Below are 26,332 nucleotides of genomic sequence, written 5' to 3' on the forward strand. Positions count from 1 at the left end.
AATATATGCTTTTTCTTCAGGCCTACGTGATCCACCTCTATGTCTATCATTTCAAAAATCACCTACTTTTTTTACTGCTTCTGAACTACTGAGCATAGTACAATGTAGTTCTATACGTACAGCCGCCTCTTAAGGGTTTCTTGAAGTGAATATAGAGTCTCACTTAATTAGAGCCCACATTTCATCATCATCATTTAGTCCGGTTCTAGCTGTGTGGAATCTCTCAATAAATCTTGCTTCCATTTTCTGTAATTTCTTTGTCGTTGTTAGTCCATCTGGTTTGGGCTGTATTGCCAATAATACTGTCCACCTTATGTCTTCAGCTGTGTGCCCGCAGTCCTGAAAATGCTTGACTAATGGGGCTCCTTTGACTCCACATTTAATTCTAGATCGATGTTGAAGGATCCTGGTTTTTATTAGTTGTGAAGTCTGTCCAATGTACGCTTTACCACATGGGCACATGATGCAATAAATCACATTTTGTGTGTTACAATTAGTAAAGTCATTTTGTACATGTGTTATACCATTTATTTTAACCTCTTTAGTGTCTTGTGTGTATTGGCATGCTAAACATTTTCCACATCTATAATGCCCTTGGATTGCTGGCAGTTGTAACAGAGTTCTCAGATCTTTCTTTCTTTCAGTTTGTGACTGTACTGCCTTAACCCATTGGTCTTTTAAACTACGTGCCTTCTTGAACGAAAAAAGTGGTTTGTCTATATTCAACTCGCTGATAATCTTCCAATTACGTTCAATGATGGACCGTATTTTATTTGCCTTAGGGCTGAATGTGATCACACAAGTTAAGGGGACACCTTTTATTTTTTCTTTCGGGACCAGTAGTGTTTCTCTCGGAGTAAACCACGCTCTTTTAGCTGCATTTTTTACCAATTTCCTAGGATATACTCTATCAATAAGTTTCTTAGTCAGTTCCTCTGCATTTTCGAAATAATCATTTTTTTCTGTACAATTCCTCCTAATTCTTAAAAATTGACCATAAGGTAAATTTTGTTTAAGTGTACGGGGATGTCCGCTTGAAAAATGTAGCAGGGTGTTACGATCTGTAGGTTTTTTATACAGACTGACTGCTAATTTGCCGTTTTTGTTCCATATCCATAAATCAAGAAAATTGATTTTGGCTTTATCTCTGCTCATAGTAAATTTAAAATCAACTGTGCGGTGATTAAGCCAGTCATGAAATGCTTCTAGAGTGTCATCCGTCCCTTGCCACACCATCATAATATCATCAATATACCGGAACCAATGATTAATGTGTTTCCTAAAAGGATTGATTTGTGGATAGACCCATTTTTGTTCAAAGTAGTCCATCACCAAGTTAGCGATCTCTGGGGCGAAACTACATCCCATCGCTACGCCTTTAACTTGGCGGTATAGCTGGTCGTTATATTTGAAAAAGTTGTTTTTCAAACAAAGTGTAGCTAACTCCACCAAGAATTCTGTCGGAGGGGTATGGGGTTGAGTATTACTATTCAAAGTCTTTTTAATGATCTCAATTGCCTCATCTTGTGGGATATTAGTGTACAGTGACTCAATTTCAAAAGTAACCAAAAGCTGGTTGCTCTCTTCGTATGTTAGATTTTCTAACTTGTTGATGATATCCATTGAGTCTCTTACATACGCCGATGTTTTGGTTACAGCTGGTTTTATAAATACATCAACAAGTTGAGCAAGAGGTTCCAAAATAGAGCCACAAGCTGATACTATTGGTCTACCCGGTGGATGCTCTAAACTTTTGTGGATTTTAGGTAGAATATAAAAACAAGGAACTCTTTCATCTGTCTGGTTTAAGAAATTATATTCTTTTTTGCTTATCCACCCCTGTTCTTTTGCTCTGACGGTAAGTGTTTCAATTTTGTTCTTGACCTGTTTAGGTGTATCATCCTGTATTTCTCGGTAATGGAGTGAATTACTCAATTGCCTCATGACTTCCAGGTTATATTGTTCTTTACCCCAGATCACAATCCCACCTCCAGGAGGCCACCGCCATCATCCCCGCTGGGCCAGAGAGGACCGCCAGCACAAGCCCCGCTGGGCTAGAGAGGACCTCCAGCACAAGCCCTGCTGGGCTAGAGAGGACCGCCAGCACAAGCCCCGCTGGGCCAGAGAGGACCGCCAGCACAAGCCCAGCTGGGACAGAGAGGACCGCCAGCACAAGCCCCGCTGGGCTAGAGAGGACCGCCAGCACAAGCCCCGCTGGGACAGAGAGGACCGCCAGCGCAAGCCCCACTGGGACAAAGAGGACCGCCAGCACAAGCCCAGCTGGGACAGAGAGGACCGCCAGCAGCTGAGTCACTGCAAAGGAGCCCACCGCTCCAAGCACCGCTGAACAGGGCGCCGCCGCCTCAAGCACCGCTGAACAGGGCATCGCCACCTCAAGCACCGCTGAACAGGGCACCGCCAACTCAAGCACCGCTGAACAGGGCACCGCCACTCTAAGCACCGCTGAACAGGGCACTGCCGACTCAAGCACCGTTGAACAGGGCACCGCCACTCCAAGCACCGCTGAACAGGGCACCGCCACCTCAAGCACCGCTGAACAGGTCACCGCCACCTCAAGCACCGCTGAACAGGGCACCGCCGCTCCAAGCACTGCTGAACAGGGCACCGCCGCCTCAAGCACCGCTGAACATGGCACCGCTGCCTCAAGCACCGCTGAACAGGGCACCGCCGCTCCAAGCACCGCTGAACAGGGCACCTCCGCTCCAAGCACCACTGAACAGGGCACCGCCGCCTCAAGCACCGCTGGCCCATGAGCGCCAAGGGCACTGATGCTACTGAGTCCGTCAGGGGCAGGATGAAGCACTCTGGGCACAATGCCCCCTCCAGAACCAGTGGAGAGATACATCCACTGCCTCTGTCCTTAGCAGGATGAAGCACTCTGGGCACAATGCTCGCTCCAGAACCAGTGGAGAGATACATCCACTACCTCTGTCCTTAGCAGGATGAAGCACTCTGGGCACAAGGCCCCCTCCAGAACCAGTGGAGAGATACATCCACTACTTCTGTCCTTAGCAGGATGAAGCACTCTGGGCACAGAGCCCCCTGCAGAACCGGTGGAGAAAGGCATCCACTTGAGAGACTGTGGCTTTGCACTCCCCACGATTGAACAGTGGGCAACCCACCCACTGTATGGACTTGAGAGACTGTGGCTTTGCACTCCCCAGGATTGAACAGTGGGCAACCCACACACTGTACAGACTTGAGAGACTGTGGCTTTGCACTCCCCAGGATGGAACAGTGGGCAACCCACCCACTGTAGAGACTTGTGAGACTGTGGCTTTGCACTCCCCAGGATTGAACAGTGGGCATGTGGCCCTCTCGTGGATTTGGCGTTGTGCACTCAAACGGCTGAGGTGCCCCCCCTTTCCCTCCCCCTGAGGTGCCTGTTTTCTTGCTTTCTTATGCCCCCACAGTGTTATCACCGTCATGGTCAGGGATCTTGTGTGGGTCTCGCCCATACCGTGTGGGCCCAGTGTTCCACGGACTTAATTGGAGCACTACCTGGACTACTATGCTTGGTGTATATTTTGTTTATGGTATATATATATATTTTTGCGTACTTGATTTTAATATATTACAATGGTTACACTCATTTTCTTTTGTCTTTGCATTCTTCCAGGGGGGTTGGGGGTGTAACTATCATGTATAAATATGTATTAGTGTGTGTTGTAGTGGGTGAGGGTGGGGGTGTTGCGTGTGTGTGTCCCTGTTTTTCCCTCCCCCCTCCCCTGTGTCGTAGGTGCAGTACTCACCGTGGTCTTCGCCGCTGGTGTTCGGGCTCCTGCTAGAGGAGCAGGAAGACTATCGCAGGGAGAATTTGGAGTTCCGGCTCCATGGTGTCCTGGTTTCTCGTGGGGTGTGTTGAGGTGAGCGTTTTCCCTTCGAAGTCCTGTTTCCGCTGTGTTTTTGTCCGTGGTGAATCCACCCTGGAAAAGGTGGTGGATTGGTAGGTTGTAATACTGTGGGCGGACTTTGTCTTCCGCCTGTCTGTTGGTGGTGAACACCAAGCTATTTGTTTGTACCGCTGTGGCGGTCGGAGTGTTAAAGTGGCTGTCTTTGTTGCCGGTTTCCGCCACGGTCGTAATTGCAAATTTTTTACCGCCAGCCTGTTGCCAGTCTTACCGCCGCTTTAAAACCGACCGCCAGGGTTGTAATGACCACCATAGTAATGTGTTTTATATGTCCTGACAGTGAAATATGGTTAAATTCCTTTTTCACTGTTGCAAGGCCTATACCTCTCATAGGTTAACACCTTTAAATCTGATGAAAGTGTAGATTCCCTTTGGGAGTGGATGGACATGTGGAGTTTGGGGTCTCTGAGCTCACAATTTAAAAATACATCTTTTAGTAAGGTTGATTTTAATATTGTGTGTTTGAAAATGCCACTTTTAGAAAGTCTTGCTTATACCATTTCTGTGACTCTGCCTGTTTGTGGGTTCCCTGTCTTGGTCAATTTGACAGTTGGGCTGGTTGCACCTCACACTAGACAGTGACACGCAGGGAGCTGGGGTGTAGTCTGCATTTCCTGATGAGCCATCTGTGCTAGGAGGGTGGGGAGGAGTGGCCACTTACACCTGAAAGGGCTGTGCCTGGCCTCTCACAATGCAGTCTCCGACCCCCTGGTGAGTGTCTGGGGCCTGGCCTGGGCAAGGCAGGATTTCACATTCAAAAGAGACTTTACTTTAAAGGAGGCCTACTTCAAAGGAGAAATTGGGTATAAGAAGGGCACCCAAAACCACAGACTTTGGAACACTTCTGGAAACAAGAGGAACCTCTGCCTGGAGAAGAGCTGAAAAGCTGAGGAAGAAGTGCTGCCCTGCCTGTGACTGTGTTTTGTGGAGCTATCCTGCAGTTGCTGCTTCTGCCAGAGTAAGAGTGCAAAGACTGGACTTTGTGTCCCTTCCATCTTGTGAAGAAATCTCCAAGGGCTTGATTTAGAGCTTGCCTCCTGTTGTTTGAAGTCTCAGGGACAGGAAAGACTTCTCTCTGCCAGCACCTGGAGTCTCTGGAGAGACTCCTGCTCTGACAAGTGGTGCCCTATCCAGTCCCTGGGCCCTTGAAAGGAAAGCTGGTGGAAATCCAAGGAAATTGACTTTGGACGACTTTGGACCGACGCCGCTGCTGAATCTAGTGACGCCGCCTGCAACGGACTCCGTGATCTTCTCTGGAACGTGACAACCTTTACAGGCCTGACGCTGCTGCAGCCCCGCTGAAATCCGTGACTCCGTGGAAGTCGCCGCACCACATTGTGACCAACGTCACTCGAAGTGCGTGAATTCAACGTTTCGCACAGACGCCGCGATCCCCGACTTCGTGCATTGGCTTGTTTTCACTCTTCACCAAAGTTGGTGTCGGATTGTTGGGAACGACTCCGTCACGACGCCGTGTTAACACCTCATTGAATCATTTTGTGTTTCTAAGTGCCAATTTTTTTGTTTAATCTTTAAAAATTCATAACTTGACTTGTGTATGTCGGATGTTTGTCGTTTTGGCCTTGTTTTGTTTAGATAAATATTTCCTATTTCTCTAAACGGGTGTTGTGTCATTTTGTAGTGTTTTCATTAAGTTACTGTGTGTGTTGGTACAAATACTTTACACCTAGCACTCTGAAGTTAAGCCTACTGCTCTGCCAAGCTACCAAGGGGGTAAGCAGGGATTAGCTGAGGGTGATTCTCTTTTACCCTGACTAGAGTGAGGGTCCTTGCTTGAACAGGGGGTAACCTGACTGTCAACCAAAAAACCCATTTCTAACAGACAGCATGCCTGTTCTAGTTCAAAGGAACATGAGCACACTCAAAATTGCATTAAAAAAGGACTGAAGCATGTGAAAGCGGTCATATAACTGAATATGTGAGCTTATAAATGCCCGGGACCAGTGCATCAAGTGCCTTGTGCATCTTGCAAAGTGTCTTAAAATGAGAGATCTGTTTATTCATTGGCAATTTGTGGTGGGTGTACAGCTATGGTTTAACAGAAGCTCTTTGAGGTAAATTAAGTAATAGATGTGGCAATCGCATTTTGCACAATCCAGAGAGATAGTATATGTAGGCCAAACAAGACTAGATTTCTATAATCCAATCACAATGAGACAGCTGCCCAAATCACCAACTTTCTCCCTTTAAATCCGAGGCAAGGCCCAATTTTCCTTAAGCTCTTCAAATGAGAGTGGCAAGTACAAGCAATTTTGTTAACAGGTGGGCAGAGGTAAAGATCAATGTTGAAAGTAACGCCAACATTTCAGTCAAAGTATCATGGACTCAGAGTGGGCCAAGAGCCAGTGTTTATCAAAAGGTGGTCCATGAACATCAAGAGTGTTGTGAAAGAAAATAAAGCCAAACAAATTAACTAAACCATCTAAAAAAAATTATATAAAAGTTACAGAATTCCACAAAGTGAACAGTAATGATAAATGAATCAATGTTGAATGTGTTTACTATTATAAATAAAAAGCATTTCAATTCACACACAACTGAATATTAAACATAAATTTACACTGTAGAAAAGGAAATAGAGACCTCACCGAATGACAGATCTTTGCCAGAAGGTCTCTTAAACAATGTATAACCTCTCTGTATGATGTTCAACAAAGTTAATTATTCGACTTGTAACTGTTACAGGGTTCTCAATGTAAAGCCCTTTCTGCTTGCATTTCTCAGACAGCTCACAATTTCAACACCCTTCCTAGTGCAATTGTCATGTGCCCACAATCTAAAACCTGAATATCAGAGTACTGAGGCAGAGCAGACCAAGAGAGAATCAGGAAGGTGCTGTGGGATAGAAACACAGATATGAGCAAGAAACAAAGATAACACACAATAAATCAATCTATAAACATTGTGTACAAAATTGGAAAATCAGTTGAAGTGATTGTGAACTAATTTCAAATAATAAACACACTTAGGTGGTCATTACAACCCTGGCGGACGGTGTTAAAGGTGCGGTAATACCGCAAACAGGCCGGCGGACAAAAAAAGGGAATTATGACCGCGGCGGAAACCGCCAACATAGACAGCCACTTTAACACTCCCCCCGCCACGGCGGTACAGACAAGCACCGTAGCGGTCACCGCCAACAGACAGGCGGAAGACAATGTACCGCCAACAGTATCACAACCTGCCAATCCGCCACCTTTTCCGGGGCGGATTCACCGTGGATAAAAACACGGCGGAAACAGCTTTTGCAATGGGAAAACGCTCACCTTAACACACTCCACGAGGAAGGAGGACACCATGGGGCCTGAACTACAAATACTCCCTGCCTTTGTGTTCCTGCTCGTCTACGAACACCAGCAACGGCGGCGCCGAAGACAACGGTGAGTACTGCACCTACGACATAGGGAGGGGGAGGCAAAAGTCAGGGGGACACACATGCAACACCCCCACCCCCACCCTCGCACATTACAACACACACACCAATGCATTTCCAAACATCACAGTAACAACCCACAACCCCCCCGGAAGAATGCAAAGACAAAAGGAAATCAGTTCAAACATTGTAATGTATCAAAATACAGTTACCAAATATATACAGATATATATACACAGATTTTATACATTACGAGAAGTAGTGCAGGTATGCACATATCAATGTCCGTGCATCACTGGGCCCAAAATGCATGGGCGAGGCCCACACTAGATACCTGTCCACAAACGGAGAGAACACTGCAGGGGCATCAGATAGAAATACAACAGGCACCTCAGGGGGAAGGGAAGGAGGGGTACCTCAGCCGGATTACAGCACCACGCCAGATCCACGACGGGGCTCCATGCCCATTGATGTATCCTGGGGAGTGCAAAGCCACAGTCTCTCAAGTCTCTACAGTGGGTGGGTTGCCCACTGTACCATCCTGGGGAGTGCAAAGCCAACATCTCTCAAGTCTCTGCAGTGGGTGGCTTGCCCACTGTACCATCCTGGGGAGTGCAAAGCCACAGTCTCTCAAGTGGATAACAGTCTCCACTGGTTCTGGAGGGGGACTGGTGCCCAGACTGCATCAGGCTCCCCTTGACCATTCCTGTTCCATCACTGTCCCAGCTGCACATGGGATAACGATGCTTGATGTGGCGGTTTTGTCCCTGTCCAGCGATGCTTTGGCATGTCGGTCTTTGCCCTGTTGAGCGGTGCTTTGCCCTGTTCAGCGGTCTTCACCATGGCGGTGTTTTCCCTGTTCAGCGGTGCTTTGCCATGGCAGTCTCTGCCCTGTTGAGCGGTGCTTTGCCCTGTTGAGCGGTGCTTTGCCCTGTTCAGCGGTCTTCACCATGGCGGTGTTTTCCCTGTTCAGCGTTGCTTTGCCATGGCGGTCTCTGCCCTGTTGAGCGGTGCTTTGCCCTGTTCAGCGGTCTTCACCATGGCGGTGTTTTCCCTGTTCAGCGGTGCTTTGCCATGGCGGTCTCTGACCTGTTGAGCGGTGCTTGCCATGGCGGTCTCTCATTGCCCAGCGGGGCTGTGGCTGCCGGGGGTCCTCCTGGGCACTGACTCTGGCGGTGGTCTCAGGACCAGTGACGATTGTGCTGCCCTCCTGGGCAATGACTCTGGCGGTGGTCTCTTGACCAGTGACGATTGTGCTGCCTTCCTGGGCACTGACTCTGGCGGTGGTCTCAGGACCAGTGACGATTGTGCTGCCCTCCTGGGGACTGACTCTGGCGGTGGTCTCAGGACCAGTGACGACAGTGCTGGGGAGGATGGCGCCCTTCTCCACCGTGCTGCTCTTCCCAGACTGTGCAGACTTCTTCTGGCCCTTCACCACCTTTGGAGGAGTCACAGCTGACTCTGCAATCCCCCTGGGACCCTTGTGAGCAGTTTTGCCACCAGGAGTCTTCACCCTGTCCCGTCGGCCACTTTCCAACTTGAGGTGCTTTACAGGGGGTGGACTGGCAGTGCTTTGGCTCCGTGTCACACTGGCTGCCCTGGTGGCCGGGGCACTCCACACACCTTTAACATGCACCACTGGTACAGGACTTTTTTTGGCTGAGGTGCTACTACAGGACCTATCAATTGGAGGGGTGGGGGCAAAGAGGTCAACGTTGCTGAGGAAGAGTTGCTGACGAAGACTGGGATGGGTAGCTGGAGGGGGTCTGGGAGTGGAGGAAGAGGAGGTGGTTGTAGGAGGTGTAACTTTAGGTGATTCGGGTGCAGGTGCAGGTACTGGAGGCTGTCTTGAGGTGGATGGATGTTGGGTGTGTGGGTGCCCGCGTTCGTGTACTTTGGGAGGGGGCATCACAGACACACTGGGAGTGGACACAGGGGACGTGTAAATGGTAGTGGGGGTGGTGAGTGCAGGTGAGCGGGGTGTGGTTCTGGGTGTTCTGGTGCGAGTCCTAGTGCCTGTAGATGTAGTGCATGCAGGTGAGAGTTTAGACGACACTGGGAGGGAGGAGGGAGACGACGAGGAGGGGGACACAGTGGAGGCAGTGGATGTTGCTGTGTCTGTATGTGGGTGATGCTTGCGTGAGTGCCTGTGGGTTGTGTGTTGCTTATGTTTGCCTGAGCTACTTGTGTGTGTTGAGTTGTATGCATGCTTGTCTGATGGTGTGCTTGGGATAGGCTGGGGTACAGGGGATTGGGTCTGGGTGGAGGAAGTTGGAGGGGGGAGGCTAGACACAGGGACAATGGCTGCCATCAGTGCTGAGGCCAGAGATTGCAGGGTTCGATGAAGGGGAGCCTGACCAGAATGAATGCCCTCCAGGAATGCATTACCGTGTTGCAACTCCCTTTCTACACCCTGGATGGCATTCACAATGGTAGACTGCCCAACAGTGAGTGACCTGAGGAGGTCAATGGCCTCCTCACTGAGGGCAGCAGGGGTGACAGGGGCAGGGGCTGAGGTGCCTGGGGTGAAGGTGATGCCCACCCTCCTGGGTGAGCGGGCACGGGGCGAACGCTGAGGGGCTGCTGGGAGGGCGGTGCTGGTAGGGGAGGTGGCGGCTGTACCTGTAGAAGTGGGGGGCACAGATGGTGCCGCCACCACAAGGGAGCTCCCATCGGCAGACGAGTCTGTGTCGCTGTTTGGTGATCCGGTGACCGACGTGAAGCTCCCCTCGCCCTCCGTCCCACTGGTGTATTCAGAGACCGTGGTGTGGCCCTCCATGGCCATGTGGGATGCAACTCCCTTGTGCTCCGGTGCCACTGTACCTCTGCCTGATGATGCTGATGCACAAAAGAACAGGGAGAGCAAAAAAAGGGGAGGGGGACGACAGAAGAAAGACAGGTTGAGTGCATGGCTTACCGCTACCGTTGGCGGACAATACAGACACAGCAGCCCCCTGCACTACGCCGTGCTCTTGGCCTCTACAGATGCAATTCCTGGGATCTGGCCTACATGGCTATGGTGGACATCTGCACACATAGATGCCACAGGGGCATTAATACCTGTACTTGCCACTCTACTGAGGTGGGGTGGAGTGCCACATGGCCTGCATTACGGAGGGGCCTAGCCTACAGAACTGCCCTGGCCTAGGGAAACCCACAGCCCTCCTCCCCCACCCAAACCCCTCCACTGCGCGCAAAGTCCCCAGAATGAGAGTGTACTCACCCCCTTGTGTCTGCTGTGATGCCCTCAAGTGCCCATCCAACTTCGGGTAGGCCACCGCCAGGATCCTGAACATCAGGGGGGTCATGGTGCGACGGGCACCCCTCCCACGTTAGGAGGCCATCCCCAGCTGAGCCTCCGCCGTCTTCTTGCTCCAGCGGCGAATGTCCTCCCATCTTTTCCGGCAGTGGGTGCCCTGTCTCTGGTGGACCCCCAGGGTCCGGACGTCCTTGGCGATGGCACGCCAAATGTCCTTCTTCTGGTGGGCGCTGACCTACATGACATGCACAGGGGAAGAAGAGAAGTCATTACCAACTGCACCGTCAATGTGAGTGGCCCCCATCCCTACCCCTGCCATGTGGCACATGCATTCACAGTCGTTTTTTTTTACGCAAATCCGACACAAAACTAACTCCATATTTATACTTTGGCGTTAGACCCGTCTAGCGCCAAAGATCTTGGAGTTTGCGTCATTTTTTAGTGTGGACACCTTCCTTGCGTTAATGATATGCAAGGTAGGCGTTCCCTTCTAAAAAATGACTCCGAGGCATGTGCGCCGTATTTATACTCCCGGGCAAAAATGATGCCCGGGAGTGGGCGGGTCAAAAAAAAATGACATCCAGCCGCTTTTGCGTCATTTCTTAACGCCTGTTCAGGGCAGGCGTTAAGGGACCTGTGGGCTCGGAAGGAGCCCATAGGTGCCCTCCCATGCCCCCAGGGACACCCCCTGCCACCCTTGCCCACCCCAGGAGGACGCCCAAGGATGGAGGGACCCATCCCAGGGAACTTAAGGTAAGTTCAGGTAAGTATATATATTTTTTTTTTTTGTGGCATAGGGGGGCCTGATTTGTGCCCCCCTACATGCCACTATGCCCAATGACCATGCCCAGGGGACAGAGGTCCCCTGGGCATGGCCATTGGGCAAGGGGGAAGACAGGAGTCATGTCAATGGAGGGTGGGAGTAAAAAAAAATTGCGCTAATCGGGTTGAGGCAGATTTTTTGCCTCAGACCGACTTCCCCATTCTTTGACGCCCAAGCTCCATTTTCTCCTACGCCGGCGCTGCCTGGTGTGGGTCATTTTTTTTTAAGCACACCAGTCAGCTCCGCCGGCTAACGTTATTCCATAAATAAGGCGCCCGCATGGCGCTTTGGAATGGCGTTAGCCGGCGTTACATTTTTTGACTCACAACTGCGTTGGCGCAGTTGTGCGCCAAAAAGTATAAATACGGCCCTTAGTACATTAGTGAGGTGTTGGAGTGATAGGGGAGGGGGTGAGGGTGTGGGTGTGTGATAACATGCAGGTAGGGTGGGGGATATGATAGTTAAGATTTGACTTACCAGTGTCGATTCCTCCACCGACTCCTCCGAAGCCCTCTGGATGCATGATGGTCAAGACTTGCTCCTCCCATGTTGTTAGCTGTGGGGGAGGAGGTGGGGGTCCGCCGCCAGTCCGCTGTACCGCGATGTTGTGCCTGGAGACCACGGAACGCACCTTCCCCTGTAGGTCGTTCCACCTCTTCCTGATGTCCTCCCGATTTCTTGGATGCTGTCCCACAGCGTTGACCCTGTCGACTATTCTTCGCCATAGCTCCATCTTCCTAGCTATGGAGGTGTGCTGCACCTTTGAGCCAAATAGCTGTTGCTCTACCCGAAGGATTTCCTCCACCATGACCCTGAGCTCCTCCTCGGAAAACCTGGGGTGTCTTTGGCGTGACATGGGGTGGTGTGGGTGATGTGTGGGGTGGTGTAAGTGTTGATGTGTGTGGTGATGTGTAGTGGTGTGTGGTGTTTTGTGCGTGGAATGTTGTATGGGTGATGGTGTTGTGTGCCTCTGTGTGGTGGGGTTCTCAATTGCTGTGCTCTCTGTCTCTCGGTTTCCTCAAAATTTCTGGTCGTAGGGGTTTGTGGGTGATGTGGGTGTGTGTTTTATATTGAATTGGGTGTGTGGGAGTGGTGTTTGTATGTGTATCAGGTGTGTGTATTTGGATTGTCCAATGTGGCGGTGTTTTGGAGATGTGTGTGTATTTTGAGCGCGGCGGTGTGTACCGCCAATGGAATACCGCGGTTGAAAGACCGCCGCGTGGATTCGTGGGTCGTGATAGCATGGGTGTGTTTCTGTTGGCATGACGGTGGAGGAATTGTTTTCGCCAGTTTATCACTGACCTTTGGTGTGGCGGACTTGTGGGGGTGTCTGAATTTTGGCGGATTGCGAGATGTGGGCCATAAAAGCTGTGGCGGAATTCCGCGGCGGTGTATTGGCGGTCTTCTGCACGGCGGTAAGCGGCTTTTACCGCCAATGTTGTAATGACCCACTTATTGTCCAAGTGAGCCACTGATGTCACTGCATAGACCTGTGCTTAATCCTCTGGTAGCCTGGAACAAAGCAGTTATTCTTAACTTAGGATCAATGTGTAAAATATTTATGCAGTACTCAAACATTAACAAAGTGAACACACAGCACAAGAAAATAACCTCATCTAATTTAGGAAAATAGAGTATATTTTAAATTAGTACTATGACACTTGAACAGCAAAAATCCAATAAGTTGAACCAGAAGTGCAAGTTCTTGAAGTTTTAGTTAAAAAAGTGCCAAAATATGCTATGCGCTAACTGCAGGTATCCTCTGTGTTAGACAAGGTCAAAGTCGGAAGTTAAGGACGACTGCGATGGACTGACGGTATGATATCAGGACTGAGTTTGTCCCAGTGAAAGATTTACCTTCTGGCTTGGAAAGTTTTCTGGAGAAAAAGTGGTTGCCAATAAGTCATTGGTGGAACAGGCTGCAATGGTTTGATGACAATAGGGAGCCGCTGTGTGAGATATACGGGTTGATTGGAGGTTGCACAACGGCCAGCCTGGTGAAGCCATTCTGAAAGACTGTAGGCATCACTCAGGTGCTGCTCAGTGTTGAGTTCCCAGTGAAGTTATTGATTAGGTGCTACTTAGTGTTGAATCCAGTGAAGCTGTTGAGGAAAGTTGTTGGTAATGATACTTGGTGTTGAGTCTTGTGAAAACTTTCAGTTAGGCAGGGAGGAGTACATTCTGACCACAACTAAGGGTTCAGAAATTTGAGGATAGTGCTTGGGGTTAGGACTCATTCTCACAGAAGCCAGCACTGGGGACCAGGTCAAAATGCAGTTGGGCAGCTGGAAAGCAGGCAAAGGCATCTGAACACTTGTTGTGTCCCAACAGCTCAAACAGGAGGTCAGCCATCTGACCCTTGGAGTCACTTCAGGGGTCCTGTGTTCAAGGCATGAGGTTAAGCTTTCCTTCAGGTTCTTCAGATAGCACAGCAGACCTTCTTCTGATTCTTCTCAGTTTCAGGAGTGTTCTGAGAAGAGGGCTGTGGTTTCTACTTTTATGCCCAGTGGTGGCCTGTGTGTAGCGAGCAATCCTTTGCCCAACCCCAAAATGTTTCTGGCCAATTCTCCCCCTTCCACTATGTTTGAAGCCACTGATTAGAGAGAAAAGGAGGCAGGTCTAAATGTGAGCTTCATCTGTCAGCATCAGAGTAGATATCCTTTGAAGTTCAGGAAGGAGCTGGACATAACCATCTAGCTATCCTGTCAATGGCAGAGGAGACTCCCTCTCCGCACACACAGCCATCCGTCCATTGTCTGAAAGCAATATGTATCTCACCAAACGGTAGCCATCAGGGGGTCAGGTGACAGCTGGGCAGTGGCAGGAAAGCCTTTTGGTTTTAAACAAGAAAATGACAACTTTTAAACGTCTATTTTCCCAAAAAGTAATGTAAAATGTGACTTGACCAATACCACTGATTGGCAGAGGTAATGTGTGCAGAGTTTTATGGCCAACAAAAACGGGATCAGCAACAGAAGCTACAAATCTGGGGGAATGATAATCAAAATATTTTTAACACATATCCACCCCAGCAGAAGGCAGGGGGAACTATCTATCCTCCTGGGAGTTCTTATCACTGAGGCGGAAATACATGGAAAGACCATCAGCACAGGTGTGGTCAGTCCCAGTGGACTGTTCTGCTGTAAAGTCCATTCCCTGAAGAGAGGTGCTGCATTTGCATCAGCCACAGAAGGAGTCTGTGGTGTGTCTGAACTCGGAAGTATGGTCTCAACTTTTTCAGTGCCCTAACCCCTACAAGGAATTCCCAAAAGCAACAGCTTGGTTCAGGCCTTCATCATTTACCTGTAAGAAGACAGCCCCAATGCTATGATCTGAAGCATCCCGCTGTACTATTCAGAGAAGTCACAGTCCTTGAGAAATGGTGCTATGCACATGGCTTCCTTCAGGGTATAAAAAGCTTTGTAGCACACATCAGTCCAGATCACCTTTCTGACCTGCCTCTTGGATGTCACCTCCATTAAGATGACAACAATAGTGCCATACCCTTTAACAAATCTCCTCTAGTACCCAGTGAGGCCTACGAAGACTGTCACGTGGATCTGGGTCTTGGGAGGCTCCCAAACTATGGGGGTTATATTGTGGTATGGTGGAGCTGAACCTTGCCCCCATTGACTGTGTGGCCCAGGTGCTGCACTGATCCTTGGTATATCTGACACTTACTGGCCTTGATAGTTAGGTCTGCCTAGTGCAGGGTCCAACAAAAGCAAAAAGAACAGATGATGGACAGGATGCTGAACAAATCAAATATTCAGCCCCAGTCACCACACCACCCAGTTTGGACCCAACCATATGCAAATCAGTCTTGATTCTGCTCCCCATAAAAACAGTCTAGCCTGAACTGCTAGGCCAGGTCTTCTTTTCACCGGAAACAAGCATCCGCTGACCAGTTGAGGAGCATCACCCCTCATTAGCGAGGCTAGCTAGAATCCAGTGGCACTCTGAACACGGGACCCACATCTGGGCATACCCTTCCCACTTAGAGTGACAAAAGCAAAAAGAACAGATATTGGAGAGAACAATGAACAAATCAAACATTTACCCCAAGTCACAAATCTGGGTTTAATCCATTGTTGTTTTGCTGACCACACCGCCCCAGTTTAGACTTAGCCATAGGCAAATCAGTCTTGACCCTGCTTCCCAAACGGACAGTCTAGCCCAAACTGTAAGGCCAGGTAGCCTCTGGACCAGAAACAGGCATCCTGGGACTGGTTTTGGGGTATTGTCTCTCATCATCCAGGCTAGCTTGAATCCAGTGGCACAGTGAGCATGGGACCCACATCTGGGCATACCCTTCCCCCTTATGGTGACAAAAGCAAAGTGCAGGGTCCAAGGCACTTCCTGGAGGTGGCGCAGGTGGTCATCCCAGCTGGAGCTGAAAACTGCAAAGTCATCTAAATGGCCAGCACTGACGCTTTCTTGCCCAGCCAGGATCTGGTTGACCAACCTCTGGAAGGTGGCAGAAACATTCCTTAGTCCAAAGGGCATTATTCTAAACTGAATGTCGCACTCTGGGATAGAGAGTTTCAACTTCTCCTTGGCCCTCTCAATTAGTGTAATCTATCAATACCCTGCCATTATGTCACAGGTACTGAGGAACTTGCCAGCTCCCAACCACTTAATGAGCTCATCAGCTGTGGGGATAGGGTAAGCATCAGACTTGGTGACTGGGGCAAGACCCCTGTAATACACACTGACCCTAAGAACCTAAGTGTGGATTACAGGGGTCTCAATTCAACACATGATGTCAGTCCCTCTGTTCCTATGGTGTTCAGGATAGGGGAGAAGAGAACTCCTTCCACTGACTCGTCTTGTTTTTTCGAAAACAGGAGGTGTGGGAGGGGTTCACCCTCCTCCTCCTCACCATCACCTGTCGCCAAGAGCATCCTGATGCTAGACCTCTCAAAGTGGGGTTTGAGACGTTTCACATGTAGAACCCTTAAGCAGTCATTCTGGTGCTGCTCAGAACTAAATCCACTGAAGCCATTGATGAAGATGTCAGTTTCAGTGCTTGGTATCAAGTCCAGTGACACTTGCATTTGGGCAGGGAGAAATACACTAAACTATGGATGCAGAATCTTGGTTACAGTAATTAGGGAGTCAAGGCTCAATTCCCCAGAGGCCAGTAGACAGCTCACTTCCACAGAGGCCAGGAGAGGGGACCAGGTTTGGTCCAGTTGGCCTAGTCAGCTGGAAAGCAGGCAAATGCCTCTGAGTGCTTGTTGTGTCTCTGTAGCTCAACCAGTAGCTCAGCCAACTGACCCTTGGAGTTGCATCTGGGGTCCTAGCTTCAAGGCAAGCAAATCCAGTCTTCCTTCAGGTTGTTCTACAGTGGGACACTCCTTTGTCTTTGTAGATTCAAGAGTGGTCTGAGGAGAGGTCTGTGGGGTTTAAGTTTATGCACAGTGCCAGCATGTGGTTGGGGAGCGATCCTTTGTCCACCTCCTAAACCAGTTCTGGTCAGTTCCATCCCTCCCACTAGGTTTGGAGCTAACCTGATTGGAGAGACAAAAGGGAGGCAGGCCTAAGTATGAGCTTTATTTGCCTGTGATGAGGTAGGCATGCTTTGAAGCTGAGGGTCTGGGCACAGCCCCCAGAGCATCCTGTCAAGGAAGGAGACCCCCTCCTCATACCCAGAGCCCTTTGTACACTGTCTCAGAGCCATACACACCTCACCACAGGTGGTCAAGTGAGAGGTGGACAATGACAGGTGAGTCTTTTGGTTTTAGGCAGGAAAATGACAACCTTCTAAAAGTGTCATTTTCATAACAGTGATATTAAAAACAAACTTGACCATTAAGTTACTATTAGAATGAGCCCTTTAAATATTTTTCTAACTATTCCTGAACTGAATTTAGCACTTCATTAATGTAATACTGTAAACCAGTTTAAAGCTACGGTAGAGTCAGCCTTAACACTGTGAAAAATGACTGTGTGGGTCCTCACTACCAACACATGTTGAATAATAATTTAGACATGCCCTACCTTTGAATACCATGCACTATGCCTTGTTGGCTAATAAGTTCTACGCTAAGGGTGACTTACAGATATTAAAAAGGAAGGTTTTAGGCCTATCAGTAGGGTGATTTGAAAGGTTGTAATTGCAGTTTAAAACTGCACACCCAGTCTGCATTGTCAAACCTGGAGACATGCTTAACAGGACTGTTGCAGTGGATCACACAGGGAGTGCTGCAGCCCACTAGTAACATTAAAATTACTTGGCCTAGGTACAGGTACTACCATTTACTACAGACCTATACGTAGATTAAATGGGTCAAATAGAGCTATGCCAATTTCACCATGTTTAGAAATGTGAGAACAAGCACCTTACCACTGGTTGGTAGAGGTAAATGTGTGCAGAGTTCTATAGCCAACAAAAACGGGTTCAGCAAAAGTAGACAGAAATCTGGGGTAATACAACTCAAACAAAATGGTAAATTCCAACCCAATAATATTTTACACTTCAGGCTATCCGATGACAATGCCTGTGGTTTACCACCACAAAGCACAGGTTGACTGTGGATCTACTTGTCATGGTAGATTTTGAGAATTAGGAAACACAGGCGAATATCTATCACTTGAACACTAGATTGGATTCCATAAGATCCAGTTATGGCATTGGCATTTATTATGGCACGTAATGGATGTTCAATTTAGCTTGTATGTGTTTTGACCCAAGTTCCTCAATAAACTATTCCACAAAGGGATTTTTATTGAATCATGTATATGTGTAGCACAAAAAGTGACAACAATGTGTATTTTGTCATGCTAGCTAATAAGATGATGAAATTACATATGTAGAATGTTATTATTGTTACCTCGAGAATTGTACAAGGGTTTACATATTGCTCCCCACGGCTGTATATTTTGGATTTCCAACACAATTATTTTATAATAAAACAATTGACATTCTGAGAGAGGGACCCCACGTAAGAATATGTGTGTTTATATGAATGTTGGAGACACAGTGTACCACTTTTGCTGGCAACCCTATCTGACTGCAACCTTGAATAAAAGCACAGAGTGAAATGAATGTCCTACTGAGAACATAATGCTTTCCTAGGTGAAAGAACAATTAGATAGAGATAAATAAAACACCACCACAAATGTGGCTATTGCTAGAAAAATGAAGTAATGCTGAATAAAATGTAACTAGGCTAAAGTGCACAACGGCAGGCCTAGTTTGCCAGAATAATGTGTCCCAAATATGGCTAAAATAGCTATACAAAACCGCACACCGGGAAAGTGAAAATAAAACAGAGTCTCGCATAACAAAAATGGTCCTTTAGTACCGTAAATCTAGGCGTCCTGCTCACGCCACAGCCGCCATTAAATAGGCAGCCTAAGGTCAGGAATACCCTGGTGGGAGGCTAGAACACTAACTGCTCTATCTAAACTAAAAGATAAAAATGTTCTTTCATGCCCCTTTTATTCTTCATTTTTAAATTCCCCCTTTTTGTTTTGTTTTTGCTAAAATGTCACCAACTCCAATTTGCAATTACAAAATCACAGAGTAAAAGCCACAAATTCCCCTCATATCGTGCAATCAAAATTAACTAAAACTATTCAAAATGCAGAATGCGCACTTTACATACACCAGTAAAGGGAAAATAAAAGAGCGCTAAGCGTAACAAAAATGGTCCTTTATCACTGTAAGTCTAAGCGTCTTGCCCGTGCTGCAGCTGTCATTAAAAACACAAGCCGAGGTCAGAAAAACCCTGACTAGAGAAGCTAGAGCACTAACCGCTCTATCTAAACTGGAAGATAAAAAGTTATTTTCTGCCCCTTTTATTCTTCCTTTTAATATTCACCCGTTTTGTTTAATTTTTGCTTAAATGTCGCCAACTCCAATTTGCAATTACAAAATCACACAGTAAAAGCCCCAAATTCCCCTTTTATCGTGCAATAAAAATGAACTAAAACAATATAAAATGCACAATGCGCACTTTCCACACACCAGTAAAGGGAAAATAAAACATTGTCTAGCGTAACAGAAATGGTCCTTTAGTACCGTAGGTTTAGGTTCCTGCCCACGCCGCGGCCGCCATTAAATAGACAGGCCGAGGTCAGGAAAACTCTGGCAGGAGGCTAGAGCACTAACCTCTCTATCTAAACGAAAAGATAAAAAAGTTCTTTCCTGCCCCTTCTAGTCTTCTTTTTAAAATTCCCATTTCAATTTGTTTTTGCTAAAATGTTGCCCACCTCAATATGCAATTACAAAATCACACAGTAAAAGCCCCAAATTCTCTTTATATCGTTCAATAAAAATTAACTAAAACAATTTAAAATGCACAATTCACACCTTCCACACACTGGTAAAGTGAAAATATAACATCGTCTAGCGTAAAGAAAATGGTCCTTTAGTACCGTAAGTCTAGGTCAGAAGACCTTCAAATGCATGTGTTTAGGTTTGTGGTGTAGAAAGGGGGTATTACAAGGAGATGGCCATGAAAATTGTAGCTAGAACCCAGAAACACATGCATTTGTTGGTATTCCCAAACATTTTTCAGGCAGTTTCCAAATAAAAAAAAAAAACAAGTGTGTGTTTTTTCCAGTTCGAGAAAGACAACCCATATATTCTGTCTGAAAAATAATAGTTATTAAACAGTTAAATATTCAAATAAATGTTTGTGCTTGATCTTGATGTACTCATACATATTTTCCACATAGTACAAAATTCCTTTGAGTAAATGTTGGGATAAAAGAGTGCTTTTAACACTTCTTTGAAATGTGAGCTGCCTATGCGTGTGAGGAGTTTTCCTTGGATTCTTTTTGAATCTCAAGACGTCAATAAGCTACTGGATTAATCTTTCAGGCTCATATTTCTAATTTTAATTTGTGTAGGCCCTTAACATTTACCAAATATTTCTTAGAATAATAAAATGTGAATTATTGTTCTTTTCTTTGTAAATATAGCCTACTTTTATTTGTATTTTAACAGACTAGTTTATATTGCTGAATAAGTTAGCATGAATTTATAGTTCTGTGCAGAGTGTTTGGAGTAAATGTGAAGATGTATTGATTGGTTTTCATTTTTTTAACCACATTTGTCTTTTGCTTTACTAGTAGTGTTATGGGGACTGATGTCTGGTTTTTGCCTTGTCTTCTGGGCATTATGGCCCTCATTTGGACTTTGGCGGGCAATTTTCACTGACCGCCAGCACTTGCGGTCCTCTAGCTAGTTCAGCTTTGGCGGTCAGTGAATAGACCGCCATATTACGAGTGCTGGCTTCTTTCTGCCATTATTGAGGTGGAAAGCAGCCAGCAGTTGTGCTGGCGGTTGGCACTGCAGAGGCTGGTCCCTCGCCTGCACTGCCACACCAGCAGGACTATGCCTGCTGCATTACAAGCCGTAATACGGCTTGGTGGAGTCCTGCTAGTGTGGTGGTGGCGGCGAGGGAAGACCGCCAGGACCCATCCCCTTCCGGACGTCCCCCTCGACTGAGGAGGTAAGTGGGCGTCCGAAGGGGGGATAGGGGGTCTGTGTGTTTGGGTGCATGTGTGCATGTTTGTGGAGAGAGGTGCTGAATGCGTGCATGTATGTGTGTGTGAATGGGGGTATCTGTTGATGAATGGGAGTGAGTGGGTGTGTCTGAGTGCATGTATGCGTATGCTGAATGGGTGTGTATGTATATGCATGCCTGCATGAAGGGGCATGGGAGTGAGTGTGAGTGTGTGGACGTGTGGGGGGATGTGTGCATGTGTGTGCTGGAGACAGGAATGAAGATTCCTGTCGCCGGGTGTGTCACCGCCAGGGCTTTTGTGGTGAGGTGACTGCCACGGAAAGCCTGATGATTTGCAGCCTCGTAATCCGGATGGCAGGCTGAGACCTGCCACCGGGTTGGAGATGCTCCCCGCCGGCAGCGGCAGTGCGACCACAGCGGCAGGCCTGGCGGGGTTGTGGAGGCTTGGCATGTGCCAAGCCTCACAACTCTTAATGTGGCGGTCCTTACCGCCAGCTACGCAGCGGTAGGACCGCCACGGCGAGGCTGGCAGTCTCATGACTGCCAGCTTTGTAATGAGGGCCTATGCTCTCAGTTTGTAGTTATTTACAACGTATCAACATGGGTAAACAGAATCTCGGTTTTATTTTTGTACCTATCCTTTATTCACTATATAGCTTACACTGCTTCCTCCTGTACTCTTTGATAGGTGGTCTCCCCTTGGATGAATCAAGGATATGATGTCTTATATTTTCAAATTTATCTGTGATGAGTAATTGTGCAAAGCATAGGCTGATCTGAATTTGGTCTTTGAACATGTAATGGTTTGAAAAACATAGAAGAATGGTTATGACTCAATTTGTGAAATATGAACTTCACATTACTGTAGTGCAACAAACACATTTGTCCAAAGAATTCATTAAATATCTGGAGAGCGACTGAGTCAATCATCCTCTCATGATTGCATTCCTCAAAGTCTGGTGATGTGTGTACTGTATGTCACACATTTATTAAATTTACCTTTAAGGTGCAAGCAGAATCTAATGACCAAACATTAGAAATTAAAATACCAAACACAGTATAATGACTATATATGCTCTAGATACACTTTGCTATATACACTTGGTGAATGTTGGTTTTCACTTTTGAAAGATGTCCCTTCACCATCCACTGTGTCCTGATGAGACCCCATATTGCATAGAGGGTCGAAACATTGTTGACTAAGCCATAACAAACTCAAAAATGACCTTGTGATTTATGGCAAAAAAATTACATTATTTGATGTTGAGTGTACGGCTAATTGTTTGAAACCTGTCTTTATTTTTATATGGATGTCATTAAATACTACAGGTTCGAGGTTGTGGGACCTTTATGAAATACAACAAAATATCTTGGGGGACAAGTATTGTGTTAGGTTGTATTTAAATATGTGTTTATATATGTACCTTATATGTATATATGGGTTCACATTTTCTTCAAAGTGTTAAGATTATTTATTTCATTTGAATGAGAGAGATGCTCTTCTGTCTGTGCATTCTGTTGCAAAACTAATTAAAATTATTGTGTGTTTTCTATTAATATTAATTAGGTGTTATAGATAAGAACCATAGTTTTGGATATAGCATGTAGCCCAGGTTCTTAGATGACAGGATGGCTTTTGTTATAGTTTAGAAGACTTTTAGAAAGTTGGGATTTTCTTGCCTTAGCCACTGAGAGCCTGATTTACACTTTTTTAGCGCTGCATTTGTGTCATTTTTTGACACAGAAGCGGCACAAACTTACAAAATTCAATTATATTTTGTAAGTTTGCACCACTTTTGCAACACAAAATGACGCAAATGCGGCGCTAAAAAAGTATAAATCAGGCCCTTGGTGCCTACAGCCTGTCTGTAGTCACATGACTAGGTGTAGTTGGCAGTTGGACTTTGTGTATTCCTCCTAAACAACAACACACAATGGTAGCTTAGATGTGACCTGATGGACTACCCCAGGCATGATGAGATGGGGGAGCTGGACACACCTGAATTGGCTGTGTCCTCTGCACACACAAAAAGCCTAACATCCCTGCATTGTCACTCAGCCAGCATGTCAGTCTGCCTGCCTGTCTGTTAATCTAGATAGATATATAGATAGATAGATAGATAGATAGATAGATAGATAGATAGATAGATAGATAGATAGATAGATAGATAGATAGATAGATAGATAGATAGATAGATAGATAGATATTGTTAGACCTAGCTCGGGTTTTCCCTCTAACATTTTGCCTTCAGACCTCCTGTTTTTAGTGACTTCATTTTTGCTGGCCTTGGGAGTCTGCCATCTGTGTCTACCCTGCAAGTGGTGCCACCCCAGTCTTGGACCCTTGGAAGTGGGCATAAGGTGTCAGCAGAACCAACACATCTCCTCTGCTGGTGGCTCAAACTTGAGCAGAACTGATGCATTGCTGCTGCTGCATGGATTTGGCCTGTGGCAAAGACCTGCATCACCCTAGCAGTCCCACTGGGCCTGCTGCTGCAAGACACATCTTCAGTGCAGGGCCTTGCATCCCTCATCAATGGTAGTCTCGATGACAACACCGGACTCCGCATCGCAGCTCCTTGGAACTGGCGCATCGCACCAGCTATGTGCTGCATCCTTGACTCCAGACTTTGCATTGCAAGCCCCATCGACGGGATCCTCAACGAGGATGCAGTCCCTCGCATCACAGCCCCATTGCATCTCAGAACGAAAGCATCACTTCAGCTATGTGATGCATCGTCGATGCAGATCCTCGCAATGCTCCACAAATCAGAAATTAAGGTGCTCTGTTCAGCTGGCCTAACTGGGTCATTGTAGCTGGCCTGTGCACCATTGAGATTGGCCTGAACTTGTGACTTTGTCCCAGTCTAGGGCAATCAGATATCCATAGTTGACATATTGTGCTTTTGGACACTATTTTCACAAAAATCTGTAAAATTGCATATCTCCAGTTCTACTGATTGGATTTTTTTCATTTTTATTCTTGTTTTTATTTATTAAGGTGTTTTTAACTTTATTACTGTTGTACAAATATTTTACACATTGCCTCTAAGTTTAGCCTAAGTACTCTGTGCCAAGCTACCAGAGGGTTCAGCACAGGTTAATGTATGGTTGGCTTGGCCCTCACCCTGACAAGGATTGTGGTTGCTGTTTGACCAGAACTCCTATCCCAGTCACCCAACAACGCAATTTCTAACAGAAATGCACACAGAGACATATAGAAAAACATAGGCTTTCTACTTGCTTTGCATTGTTGCCAAACTTAAATCCGAGGACCAGCTACATTCTGCATTTAAATGAAATTAACTGCTCAGCTCCACAATACCCTCCTATGTGATAGTACGCTCCACAGATCTGTATCACATAACATAGAAAATGAGTATAGAAAAGTGATCAAAAGGTGTCTCTTGCTTTCTCCTGTATTTGTGCACACAGGTGCACCTGCTCAGTTCCTCCTTACATCTCTTGTATAACTAACTGTAGAACCAGGTCAGAATGACTCAGATGTCTGCTCAGCAGACTAGTTGTGTCAATAAAGTAGCCACAGGTTTAATCTGTAATTTTCAAGATCAGTCTCTCTGGACTGCTTCTCACATTTTTTTTTATTTGGATCGTTTCAGTACTAGGGCTGGTTAGCTATAACATCAGATGAAACTTGGTGTCCTCAGTTAAAAAAAATGGCACTAATATGTTTCAAATGAAATCCTATTTTGTTATCTTTTCATGATAGTTTTTCACACCTCTTACAATCTTTTCTAAATGTAGGATATGTGAGATATTCAACTTGAAAAACGCGTTTGATAATAGCAACATATTTATTGACAGCAGTAAGGTGGGTAGTGTGGTATTCTGTTTGGGTCTTAATAGCATGTTGTAAAAATAATAAAATCATTTGTCCATTAAAAGTGTACCCACTTCAAATAAAAAAAAACAAAGTAACTTTAGAAACTGAATAGTCCATTAATGTCGTGGTTGTCCTCTGGCCAGCCCAGGTTGTGGAAGACCTTGTTGATGCGTCACTCCAGCTCGAGGCGCAGGAGGTTGCGTCACTGCTATACGTGGTACTGGTGATGCTGCTCCTCTTCCCAAGCCAGGGGTATTGCCTGGTCTTGTAAGCGGTTCGGGTTTAGGTGACAAACTCACTATGTTCGTAGAATCCCTTTTGTTTTCTTAAAGAAAAAAATGCATGCACACAAAAACAAAGAAATAGATTACCTGATGTTTCCAAATATACATTTCTTACATGTAAAACTGAACTGTGACAAGGAAATTGTGAGCTCAGAGATGCGCAAATAAAATAAATGACAGAATTCTTTCATTGCCTAATACATACTGTTCAGTTTTGCAAAAACCTTTTCATGCTTTTCGAATAAAATTTATCTCAGAAGACTAAAGTGAGCACTAATTTGAAACAGAAAGCAATGTGTGCAAACACCTCATTATGTACCCTAGGCAAAGAGATATTAACCCCTTGGGTGCTGTGGACATAACGGTCACGTCCTCGGCAGCACCGCTCGGAAGACAAGGACGTAGCCGTTACGTCCTGCATCCGGCACTCGAGGGAAGCACTAGCGCTTCCCTCGAGGGCCTCCCACCCCCCTCCCATGGGTAGGGATGGAAGGAGAATCACTTCCCCTTCCACTTCCACCCCAGCACCCCTGCTACCTTCATCTAATGACGTTAGCGCGCAATTTCGCACTGACATCATTAGAGGCTGTCGGATTCGCTGGAAGCCATTTGCTTCCAGTGCATCCAGGAGGAAAGAGGTAAGGGTCTTCCTTTCCCTCAATGTCTCTTTCAGCATTCCTGCTGCCTGATCGCGATGCGATCGGGCAGCAGGAATGCCCACTAGACACTAGGGATTTTGTTTGTGTTTGTTTTGTGTCAGTTTTATATGTGAGGGAGCACCCCCTTTGGCAAGGATCGCTCCCCTTAGAGGTCCAATATGTTTTACACCATTTATGCCCCCCTTGGGGGCAGATCATCTGATTATTTTTAGGCCGATCTGCCCCCAAAGGGGGGCAGAAGCCATAGCGATGCCAGATATGTTTTGCTCTTTGTTTTTTTTGTGTGGGGGGGCGGCCCCTTGAACAAGGGTCGCCCCCCAATGGGGGCAAAGCACTGTTGGGAAGTTCTTTTTTTAGGCCCATCTGCCCCCAAGCAGGGCAGAAACCACTTAGCGCCAGGAATGTTGTGTGTGTGTTTTGTGTGGGGGGTGCAGCCCCTTGGGCAAGGGTCACACCCCCAAATGGGGCAATATATTTTACGCCATTTGTGCCCCCCTTGAGGGCAGATCGGGGCAGAAACCACGGAATGCCAGGGATTGTTTATGTTTGTTTTTGTTGTCTGGGGGGGCGGCCCTGTGGACAAGAGTTGCCCCCAAAGGGGACACAGCACTGTTGGGCAGTTCTGCCCCCCTTGGACAGATAGACCTATTTTTTT

General features: G+C 46.8%; 1 protein-coding gene across 1 annotated transcript in view; it reads right to left on the reverse strand.

Moving 5' to 3' along the window:
• Window positions 1-26,332, reverse strand: part of LOC138262456 (transmembrane channel-like protein 2) — a 469,363-nt gene that overhangs the window by 1,084 nt on the left and 441,947 nt on the right. Inside the window, exon 20 of the mRNA XM_069212350.1 lies at window positions 658-1,658. Within this exon, the coding sequence (XP_069068451.1) occupies window positions 658-1,658 (1,001 nt within the window). The remainder of the gene's footprint in view (window positions 1-657; window positions 1,659-26,332) is intronic.

Source organism: Pleurodeles waltl, chromosome 10 (genome assembly GCF_031143425.1).
Source record: "Pleurodeles waltl isolate 20211129_DDA chromosome 10, aPleWal1.hap1.20221129, whole genome shotgun sequence".
Classification (NCBI taxonomy): domain Eukaryota; kingdom Metazoa; phylum Chordata; class Amphibia; order Caudata; family Salamandridae; genus Pleurodeles; species Pleurodeles waltl.